The following is an 11,860-nucleotide window of genomic DNA, read 5'->3' on the forward strand; positions in this document are numbered from 1 at the left end:
TGATCTCTTGTTCCTCTGCCTTTTCTAAAACCAGCTTGAACCTCAGGAAGTTCACAGTTCACATATTGCTGAAGCCTGGCTTGGAGAATTTTGAGCATTACTTTACTAGCGTGTGAGATGAGTGCAATTGTGCGGTAGTTTGAGCATTCTTTGGCATTGCCTTTCTTTGGTATTGGAATGAAAACTGACCTTTTCCAGTCCTGTGGCCACTGCTGAGTTTTCCAAATTTGCTGGCATATTGAGCTCTTTGCAAATCCATGGACCATAGTACACCAGGCTTCCCTGTCCTTCACTATCTCCCAGAGTTTGCTCAAACTCGTATACATAGAATCGATGATGCCATCCACCATCTCATCCTCTGTTGCCCTCTTCTCCTGCCTTCAATCTTTCCCAGCATCAGCGTCTTTTCCAATGAGTCAGCTCTTCATATCTGGTGGCCAAAGTATTGGAGCTTCAGCATCAGTCCTTCCAATGAATATTCGGGGTTGATTTCCTTTAGGATTGACTGGCTTCATCTCCATGCAGTTCAAGGGACCCTGAAGAGTCTTCTCCAACACCACAGTTTGAAAGCATCAATTTTTTGGCACTCAGCTTTCTTTATGGTTCAACTCTCACATCCAAACATGACTACTGGAAAAACCATAGCTTTGACTAGACAGACCTTTGTCTCTGCTTTTTAAAACATTGTCTAGGTTCATTGTAGCTTTTCTTCCAAGGAGCAAGCATCTTTTAATTTCATAGCTTCAGTCACTGTCCAAAGTGATTTGGAGCCCAAGAAAATAAAGTCTGTCACTCTTTCCATTCTTTCCCCATCTATTAGCCACGAAGTGCTGGGAGCAGATGTCATGATCTTCATTTTTTGAATGTTGCGATTTAAACCAGTTTTTTCACTGTCCTCTTTCACCTTCATCAGGAGGCTCTTTAGTTCCTCTTCACTTTCTGCTGTAAGGGTGGCGTCATCTGCATGTCTGAGGTTATTTCTTCTGCAATCTTGATTCCAGCTTGTGCTTCATCCAGCCCAGCATTTCTCATGATGTACTCTGCATATGAGTTAAATAAGCAGGGTGACAGTATGCAGCCTTGACATACTCCTTTCCCAATTTGAACAAGTCCATTGTTCCATGTCCAGTTCTAAGTGTTGCTTCCTGACTTACATACAGGTTTCTCAGGAGGTAGGTAAAGTGGTATTCCCATCTCACGAAGAATTTTCCACAGTTTGTTGTGATCCACAGAAAGGCTTTAGCTTAGTCAATGAAACAGAAGTAGATGTTTTTCTGAAATTCCCTTGCTTTTTCTATGATCCAACAGATGTTTACAGTTTGATTTCTGATTCCTCTGCCTTTTCTAAATCCACCTAGTACATCTGGAAATTCTCAGTTCACATACTGTTGAAGCCTAGCTTGAAGGATATTGAGCATTACCTTGCTATCAAGTGGAATGAGCAGAATTGTGTGGTAGTCTGAACATTCTTTGGCATTGCTTCTTTGGGACTGGAATGAAAACTGACCTTTTCCAGTCCTGTGGTAATGGCTGAGTTTTCCAAATTTGCTGGCATGTTGAGTGTAGCACTTCAACAGCATCATCTTTTAGGATTTGAAATAGCTCAGCTGGTATTCCATCACCTCCACTAGCTTTGTTTGTAGTGATGCTTCCTAAGGCTCACGTGACTTCACACTCCAGGATGTCTGGCTCTATGTGAGTAATCACACCATCGTGGTTATCTGAGTCATTAAGACCTTTTTTGTACAGTTCTTCTGGTATTCTTACCACCTCTTCTTAATATCTTCTGCTTCTGTTAGGTCCATACCATTTCTGTCCTTTATTGTGCCCATCTTTCCATGAAATGTTCCCTTGGTATCTCTAATTTTCTTGATGAGATTGCTAGTCTTTCCCTTTCTATTGTTTTCCTCTATTTCTTTCCATTGCTCTCTTAAGAAGATTTTCTTATCTCTGCTTGGTATTCTTTGGAACTCTGCATTCAGATGTGTATATCCTTCCTTTTCTCCTTTGCCTTTCACTTCTTTTCTCAGCTATTTGTAAGGCCTTCTCAGACAACCATTTTGCCTTTTTGCATTTCTTTTTCTTGGGGATGGTCTTGATCCCTGTCTCCTGTACAGTGTCACTAACCTCTGTCCATAGTTCTTCAGGCACTCTATCACATCTAATCCCTTGAATCTATTTGTCACTTTCACTGTACAATCATAGGTTTGATTTAGCTCATACCTGAATGGCCTGGTGGTTTTCCCTACTTTCCTTAATTTAAGTCTGAATTTTGCAATAAGGAGCTCATGATTTGAGTCACAGTCAGCTTCCAGTCTTGTTTTTGCTGACTGTATAGAGCTTCTCCATCTTCTGTTACAAAGAATATAATCAATCTGATTTCAGTATTGACCATCTGGTGATGTCCATATGTAGAGTTATCTCTTGTGTTGTTGAAGAGGGTGTTTGCTATAACTGGTGCATTCTCTTGGCAAAACTCTGTTAGCCTTTGCCCTGCTTCATTTTGTACTCCACAGTCAAACTTGCCTATTACTCCAGCCTAACTCTGAACTACCTACTTTTTCATTCCAGTCACCTATGATGAAAAGATCATGGCATCTAGTCCCATCACTTCATGGCAAATAGATGGGAAAACAATGGAAATAGTGAGAGATTTTATTTGGGGGGGGCTCCAAAATCACTGCAAATGGTGACTGCAGCCATGAAATTAAAAGATGCTTGCTCCTTCGAAGAAAAGCTATGACCAACTTAGACAGCCTATTAAAAAACAGAAACATTACTTTGCCAACAAAGATCCGTCTAGTCAAAGCTATGGTTTTTCCAGTAGTCATGTATGGATGTCAGGGTTGGACCGTAAGAAAGGCTGAGTGCTGAAAAACTGATGCTTCTGAACTGTGGTGTTGGAGAAGACTCTTGAGAGTCCCTTGAACTGCAAGGAGATCCAACCAGTCCATCCTAAAGGAAATCAGTCCTGAGTATTCATTGGAAGGACTGATGCTAAAGCTGAAACTCCAATACTTTGGCCACGTCATGCAAAGAGTTGCCTCATTGGAAAAGACTCTGATGCTGGGAAAGATTGAAAGCAAGAGGAGAAGGGGACGACAGAGGATGAGATGGTTGGATGGCATCACCAAGTCAATGGACACGAGTTTGAGTAGGCTCCAGGAGTTGGTGAAGGACAGGGAAGCCTGGCGTGCTTCAGTCCATGGGGTCACAAAGAGTCAGACACGACTGAGCGACTAAACTGAACTGACGATGAAAAGGACATCTTTTTTGGTGTTAGTTCTAGAAGGTCTTGTAGGTCTTCATAAAACCGTTGAAGTTCATCTTCTCCAGCATTAGTGGTTGGGGCATAGATTTGGATTACTGTAATATTGAATAGTTTGCCTTGGAAACAAACCTAGATCATTGTGTCATTTTTGAGATTGCACCCAAGTACTACATTTTGGACTCGTTTGTTGACTACGAAAAAAAATAGATTAAACATTTTAAAAAACAGAGAAGAGGTAGATGAAATTTGTGTAGTGATTCTGGAGGAACTTTTGGATCCTTTCAAGAGCTCTCATCATTGATGGTGGTGATGATACTATTTTTTCTTATTTTATTTTCAGACTCACAGTTTTATTTCCCTCAGCAATAGTAGATCATTACATTGCTTATATAAACAGAATCTATATTTTTCTCACAAATTTGGGGGAGATGGGAGAATGAAATATTTTTCAGGGGACACTGAGCAGGAATTAGAAAAAGAAGCAAAAAAAAAAATAATAAGACCAAGGAGAATGTTTGTGGACCTTATGGGAGTGGGAAAGGATTGCTCTGAGCTCTGGGGAGGATATGATGGTCAAGATACCAGTGGAGCCCTGAAATATATTTGTGGAGTATTTCATGAACTTTTTAAATGCTTTACATGTATTAACTCATTTTCTGAGTTAATTAATGATTTAGTTAACTAGCTAACTTGTTTAACTTTTGTCTTAAATTTAAGACAGGAAAAAGAAACTTTAAATAAAGGGCATAAACTTCTTGAGAAAAAGACTGTAGGAAAGATATTATTCTCCCACCTCAGATAAAAGTTGTCAGTATTAGCAGTTTCAGGGATAATCCACCAGCTTTTTGCCCTTCAGTGCACTTATGGTTCAAGATGTGGGAGGTAATTGAAAGTCCGGCATTTCTGTTCCTTGTCTTCAAAAAGTGTAAGGAACATGAGATCAGTTGTGGAGATCATCTTTGAGAATCTGAAGAAAACTATAGTATAATGTGTATAACACCAAATTTTATGTTTCATTAGAAATATTAGATATCAGGTGTATCAGGGTATGCTGCAGTTAAAAAAAAAAAGCCTTAGAGGCTATGACAACAAAAATTCCTCCTTGCTCACGATCGACATTCATCCTGGGTTAGCTTAGAGCTCTGCTCCAGGACTTCTCCATCAGGAATCCAAGCTGCTGCACCCTGCACACCATCTGGGATATCACTGGTCGCTGGGCTATGGGAAAGGCAATATGGCAGATCCCATACTGGCTCCCAGGGCTTCCAGTTGGAAGTGACACACAATTTTCATTCACGTTTCATTGTCAAGCAAGACACTACGTGTAGTCCTCCATGTGCCAAGAATAAAAGACTCAAATTTCAATAAACAGACATAACAGTTACCACACAAGGTCAAGAACCCTTGATCTAGGTGTTCTTTAGGTTCCTTGGCAGTTAAAAATTTCTTTGAGTACAGTTTTAACTTATGCTTATTCAGAGTTTAGCCAGAAAGTCTACACGTCTAAATGACGGACACCAGTTCCCCTCCCCTCCAATCAAGTGGTCATCCTTAAAATTAGGACAAGAGTGAGCCTTCTCCTAATAGGATATGAGCATAAATTTGTGGACAATTACTTCAGCCTTGAGTAAGAATTGAGGAGTTGAGTGATTCTTTCCCCAGGACCCCTAGGGGCTTCTTCCAAAAGCTTCTTCCTCACTCCCAAAGTTGTCTCAACAGTTTATATATAGAGGTTGGACCAGACAGCTATCAATATCCCTTCTGACCCTGAAACTTATGTTCTAGACAGGCTCCTACCATTATTAAATACTAGATGACCAGTTTATAGAGTGGCCATGCAAAGTATATTCCAGGGAAAGAAAATCTAGAAAAGGAGCTATGAGAAAGTCTAAGCAAGAGATCAGTAGCCTCAAAAGGCAAGTGCAGGTCTACAGTATCATCAAATGCTGACCATAGCACTGCCATCCCAGTGACTTCAGCCCCTTTATAGTCTCCACCAGCTCTTTCCCCCAACTACACACATTTGATAATGTTCTCAATGTTATGGAAAGTGCTATTCAAAGGCAGTTGTAAGGTAAGTCACGTCATCAACCTGCTTCCAACTTGAAGCCTTTTTTTCAGAAAGTCAGCCGCTATTGAGCATCCTTATTTCATAGATGTGTAAACTGAGAGGCAGAGAGGAGCTGGAACTTGCTCAACAGAAAGGCTAGTTGGAGGCAGTCAGCCACCCCTTTCCTCAAGACCCATGAGTCAATGGCAAGACCTAAATTCCCTTTGGAGCTTGGTATTAATCCAGAGGTCTCCCAAGAAATGGTATTTCTGGATCATTTATCTTGCAATACTCTACTTTGTCTTTTATTTTTCATTTGTGAATTTGGGCTCTATTATTACAAGAAAAGGTTATGTTCACTCAGAAGTCTCTGCCTGCTTAAGTAGATTTATAAACTCTTGTCTTAATGCCACTCACCTTTTAAAGATGTCTTAGCTTGGCATACTCAGCCTAATGATGTATTAAAGGTACTTTGCTAATCATGCTCACCCTTTCTGCTTTTTCTGCCAGTTAATATTATAATCGTGTGTTATGGCAGACTTTTTAAAGGAAAAGAGCCTTCTGGATGGTGATCTCTTTGTTTCTTTCTACAGTTCCATATCAGCAGAATCCTTACAGTCCCCGGGGCAGCTCCAATGTCATCCAGTGCTACCGATGTGGAGACACCTGCAAAGGGGAGGTGGTTCGTGTCCACAATAACCACTTCCACATCAGATGCTTCACCTGTCAAGGTAGGAGGCCCAGTCTCCCAACTCCCTTCTCAGATTCCTGGCCGTACTCTCACCCCAGGACATGCCACAGGGCAGGCAGAACAAACAAACATAGGCAGTTAAGATACCTACAGAGGCCTAAAAAGACCTTCCTTGAGCTGGCTATAAGAATTCTCTCTTCAGCAGTGTGACATGAGACGAGAGGGTAGAGTAAGGGATGTGGGATACAGGGTGGGAGAGGGAGCCTGGAGATCCTGGAGTGGAAGTGCTGACCCAGAAGGAAAATGGCAATCCTGCAAGCTTACTTTACACATTTGAGAAGACTCCTGGTTTGTGCCTATAAATCAATTTGAGAGCCAATGAAAGGGCAAAACTGTCATGGCTAAAATTTGGCATGGCTCTGAGATAAGGGTGAGAGTCCTCAGAGGTGCGGCTTAACAAGGGAGAAAATACATCTTCAGTAAGGTTTGTAATTTGGGAGCAGACAGATGCTGCTGCTGCTACTAAGTCGCTTCAGTCGTGTCCGACTCTGTGCGACCCCATAGACAGCAGCCCACCAGGCTCCCCCGTCTCTGGGATTCTCCAGGCAAGATGCTGGGTAACCTCTAATTTTGACAGCTTACCCGTGGATAATTCATTAAACCTTTGCTCAAGCAAACTAAGCATTCCCAAAGAAGGCTCACTAGTGGCAGGAAAAGAGGAACTGGGCTGAAGGAGCCTTGTGGCCCTCTCATACCAGGCCACCCTCCCTCCTCCGTGTCCCTGACTAATGCCGCTCCAGCCTCCACTTTTTGAACTTTCCTTCCAGGCTTCTTGTTCCACAGAGAAGCCATTCTGATATTGGACTGGCCTTTGGGTTTAGGGCATGTTTGACCTCTAAGTCGTAACTTCCACTGCTGATTTTAGATTTGTCCTCATGGGGTTTTATGAGCTCTTTGTGATTGCTTTTCCCCATGGCTGCCCTACACATGCTTGCAGTCAAGCCTCTCCCACACCCGATTATATTGCAGGTCCTGAAACTGGGCTTCATCTGAATTGATTCCAACTTGTGTAATCATCCTAGAGTCTTCCTCCCTGATTCTTTCCAGTTTGTCACTATCATTCCTAAAGCATAATGCTCGTAACAGACCACATTTCTCAAGGTCTGCCAAATACAGCAAGGACTACATTTCTTTAATGTGACTGATACTAAGTTAACTTCCTGAGGAACCACTGATATATATTGAATTTAAGGTCAGTTGAAACCGCCAGATCTTTTCATTTTAGTGCGTACTACTAACCTCAGCCTCATGCATCTGAGATTGACTTCCTCTGCCATCAAGTAAAGTCCCAGATTTCTTTCCCCAGGATCTAACTGGACTCTTCACTGAGCAAATAAATTTCATATACATATTCCCTAATTTATCTATGGAAGCTTATATGGAATATATTTTAATTATGTGGTTTCCTTTTTTAATTTTTATTTTGTATTGGAGTATAGTTGATTTACAATGTTTTGTTAGTTTCAAGTGTAAGCAAAGTACTTCGGTTATATATGTGCATATATATATATATCTTATTTTTCAAAGCCTTTTCCCATTTAGAATTTAGATTATAATAGAATATAGGGTAGAGTTCCCTGTGATATACAGCAGGTCCTTGTTGGTTATCTATTTTAAATATAGTAGTGTGCATGTGTCAATTCCAAACTCAAAATAGTGTGTATATGTCAATTCCAAATTTATCCCCCACCCCCCCCAACCTTTCCCCTTTGGTAACCATAAGTTTGTTTTCTAAGGTTGTGAGTCTGTTTCAGTTTTATAAAAAAGTGCATTTATATTATTTTTCTAGATTCTGTGTGGAAGTGATACTATATGATATTTGTCTTTCTCTGCCTGACTTATTTCACTTAGTATAATAATCTCCAGGTCCATCCATGTTGCTGCAAATGGCATTATTTGGTTCTTTTTAATGGCTGAGTAATAGTCTATTGTATATATTACCACATCTTCTTTTTTGTTTCCTCTGTTAATGGATATTTAGGTTGCTTCCACATCCTGGCTGTTGTAAATAGTGCTGCAGTGAACACTGGGGCACATGTATCTTTTTGAATTATAGTTTCCTCTGGATATATGCCCAAGATTGGGATTGCTGGATCATAGGGTAGTTCTATTTTTTAATTTTTTAAAGAAACCTCCGTACTGTTTTCCACAGTGGCTACACTAATTTACATTCCAACCAACAGAGTAGTGGGTTCCCTTTTCTCCACACCCTCTCCAGTATTTATCGTTTGTATATTTTTTGATAATGGCAATTCTAACCAGTATGAGGTGACACCTCATTATAGTTTAGATTTGCATTCCTGTAATAATTAGTGCTGTTGGAGAAATGTCTGTTTAGCTCTTCCACCCATTTTTTTATTTGATTTTTTTTTTATATTGGGCTACATGAGCTGTTTGTGTATTTTTGAGATTAATCACTTATTTGTTGCTTCATTTGCAAATATGTTCTCACACTCTGAGGATTGTCTTTTCATTTTGATTATGGCTTCCTTTGCTGCTCAAAAGCTTTTATGTTTAATTAGGTCCCATTTGTTTATTTTTGTTCTTATTTTCATTAGGTGGATTGAAAAAGATATTACTGTGATTTATGATAGAAAGTGTTCTGCCTATGTTTTCCTCTAAGAGTTTTATAATATCCAACATTACATTTAGGTCTTTAATCCATTTTGAGTTTATTTTTGTGTATGGTGTTAGGGATTATTCTAATTTCATTCTTTTACATGTAGCTGTCCAGTTTTCCAATCAACATTTATTGAAGAGACTATCTTTTATCCATTGTAAATTTTTGCCTCCTTTTTCTTAGATTAGGTGACCATAGGTACATGGGTTAATCTCTGGACATTCTATCCTGTTCTACTGATCTTTATTTCTGTTTTTGTGCCAGCACCATATTGTTTCAATGACTATAGCTTTATGGTATAGTCTGAAGTCTGAGCCTGATTCCTCCAACTCCATTTTTCTTTCTCAAGATTTCTTTGGCTATCTGGTGTCTTTTGTGTTTCCATACAAATTTTAAATATTTTTGTTCTAGTTCTGTGAAAAATTCCATTGGTGATTTAATAGGGATTGCATCAGAGAAGGCAATGGCACCCCATTCTAGTACTCTTGCCTGGAAATCCCATGGACAGAGGAGCCTGGTGGGCTGCAGTCCATGGGGTCGCAAAGAGTCAGACACAACTGAGCGACTTCACTTTCACTTTTCACTTTCATGCATTGGAGAAGGAAATGGCAACCCACTCCAGTGTTCTTGCCTGGAGAATCCCAGGGACGGGGGAGCCTAGTGGGCTGCCATCTGTGGGGTCGCACAGAGTCGGACATGACTGAAGCAACTTAGCAGCAGCAGCATTGAATCTGTAGATTACCTTGGGTAGTATAGTCATTTTGACAATACTTTTTTCTTGCATTAAAAAAAAAAAACTTTTATTTTGTATTCAGGTATAGTCCATTAACAAATAATTCTGTGACAATTTCAAGTGAATAGCGAAAGGACCCAATCATATATACACATGTAGCCATTCTTCCCCAAACTCACCTCCCATCTAGGTCACTACACAACATTGAGCAGTAGGTCCTTGTCAGCTATCCATTTTAAACAAAACAGGGTACATATGTCCATCCAAAACTCTCCAACTATCCCTTCCCCCACCCCTCCCTCTGGCAGCTATAAGTTCCGTTTTCCAAGTCTGTGGTTCTCTTCCTGTTTTGTAAGTAAGTTCATTTGTATCATTTCTTTTTAGATTCCACATTTAAGAGTGTCATATAATATTTCTCCCTCTCTATCTGACTCACTTCACTCAGTATGACGATCTCTAGGTCCATCCATGTTGCCATAAATGGCATTATTTCATTCTTTTTAATGGTTAAGTGATATTCCATTATATATATGTACCAGATCTTCTTAATACATGCCTCTGTTGATGGACATTTAGGTTGCTTCCATGTCTTGGCTATTGTAAACAGCACTGCAATGAACACTGGGGTGCATGTATCCTTTTGGATTATGTTTTTCTCTGGATATATGCCCAGGAGTAGGATTTCAGGGTCATCTGGTAGCTCTGTTTTTACTTCTGTAAGGAAAAAACAAAACTAAAAAATTCCATACTGTTGTCCATGATGACTGTCCCAGTTTAGATTCCCACCAACAGTGTAGCAGGGCTCCTTTCTCTCCACACACTCTCTAGCATTTATTGTTTGTGGATTTTTCTTTTTGATGATGATAGCCATTCTGACTGGTGTGAGGTGATATCTTATTCTAGTTTTGATTTGCATTTCTCTAATTAGACATGTTGAACATCTTTTCATGTGCCTCTTGACCATCTGTATGTCTTCTTTGGATAAATGTCTATTTAGGTCTTCTGCCCATTTTCTGATTGAGTTGTTTATTTTGATGCTGTTATGCATCATGAGCTGTTTATAAATTTTAGAGGCTAATGCTTTGTCAGTCACATCATTTGCAAACATTTTCTCCCAATCTGTGAATTGTCTTTTTGTTTTGTTTGTGATCATCCTTTGCTCTACAAAAACTTTTGAGTTTAAGTAGGTTCCGTTTGTTTATTTGGTTTTATTTGTTTATTTTGGTTTTTATTTCCATTATTCTGGGAGATGGATTGAAAAAGATATTGCTGTGATTTATCTCAGAATGTTCTGCCTATGTTTTCCTCTAAAAGTTTTATAATGTCCAGTCTCATGTTTAAGTCTGTAATCCATTTTGAGCTTATTTTTGTGTATTGTGTTAAAGAATGATCTAATTTCACTTTTTAAATGTAGCTTTCCAGTTTTCACTGTACCATTTGTTGAAGAGATTGTCTTTCTGATATTGTGTAGTCAATTTGTCGTAAGTTAATTGACCATAGCTGCATGGGTTTATTTCCGGTTTTCTATCCTGTTCCATTTATCTGTATTTCTATTTTTGTGCCAGTACCATACTGTTTTGATGACTGTGACTTTGTAGTGTAGTCTGAAGTCACAGAGCCTGATTCTTTCAGTTCCATTTTTCTTTCTCAAGATTGCTTTGGCAATTAGGAGTCTTTTGTGTCTCCATACAAGTTTTAAGATTTTTCTCTTCTAGTTCTGTGAACAATGTCATTGGTAATTCAGTAGGGATTTGCCTTGAATCTGTAGATTTCCTTGGGTAGTATAGTCATTTTCACAATACTGATTCTTCCTATCCAAGAATATGGTATATATTTCCATCTGTTTGTGTCGTCTTTGATTTTTTTCCTCAGTATCTTACAGCTTTCAGAATGCAGTTCTTTTGTCCCCTGAGCTGGGTTTATTTCTTGGTATTTTATTCTTTTTGATGTGATGGTAAATGGGATTATTTCTTTAATTTCTCTTTCTGATCTTTCATTGTTAATGTATAGGAATGCATATTTCTGCATGTTAATTTTGTATCCTAAAACTTGACCAAATTCACTGATGAGCTATAGTATTGACAGCTCTCTGGTAGCATCTTTAGGATTTTGTGAAGAGGAACTCAAAAGCCTCTTGATGAAAGTGAAAGTGGAGAGTGAAAAAGTTGACTTAAAGCTCAACATTCAGAAAACTAAGATCATGGCATCCGGTCCCACCACTTCATGGGGAATAGATGGGGAAACAGTGGAAACAGTGTCAGACTTTATTTTTCTGGGCTTCAAAATCACTGCAGATGGTGACTGCAGCCATGAAATTAAAAGACGCTTACTCCTTGGAAGGAAAGTTATGACCAACCTAGATAGCATATTGAAAAGCAGAGACATTACTTTGCCAACAAAGGTTCATCTAGTCAAGGCTATGGTTTTTCCAGTGG

At 39.4% G+C, this 11,860-nt stretch overlaps 1 protein-coding gene across 9 annotated transcripts in view; it reads left to right on the plus strand.

Moving 5' to 3' along the window:
* Positions 1 to 11,860, plus strand: part of ABLIM3 (actin binding LIM protein family, member 3) — a 137,370-nt gene that overhangs the window by 41,697 nt on the left and 83,813 nt on the right. For all 9 annotated transcript variants that reach the window (XM_010850515.1, XM_010850522.1, XM_010850514.1 and 6 more), the window contains one exon: positions 5,915 to 6,052. In XM_010850515.1, the coding sequence (XP_010848817.1) occupies positions 5,915 to 6,052 (138 nt within the window). The remainder of the gene's footprint in view (positions 1 to 5,914; positions 6,053 to 11,860) is intronic.

This window comes from Bison bison, unplaced genomic scaffold (assembly GCF_000754665.1).
Source record: "Bison bison bison isolate TAMUID 2011002044 unplaced genomic scaffold, Bison_UMD1.0 scf7180017864291, whole genome shotgun sequence".
Classification (NCBI taxonomy): Eukaryota; Metazoa; Chordata; class Mammalia; order Artiodactyla; family Bovidae; genus Bison; species Bison bison.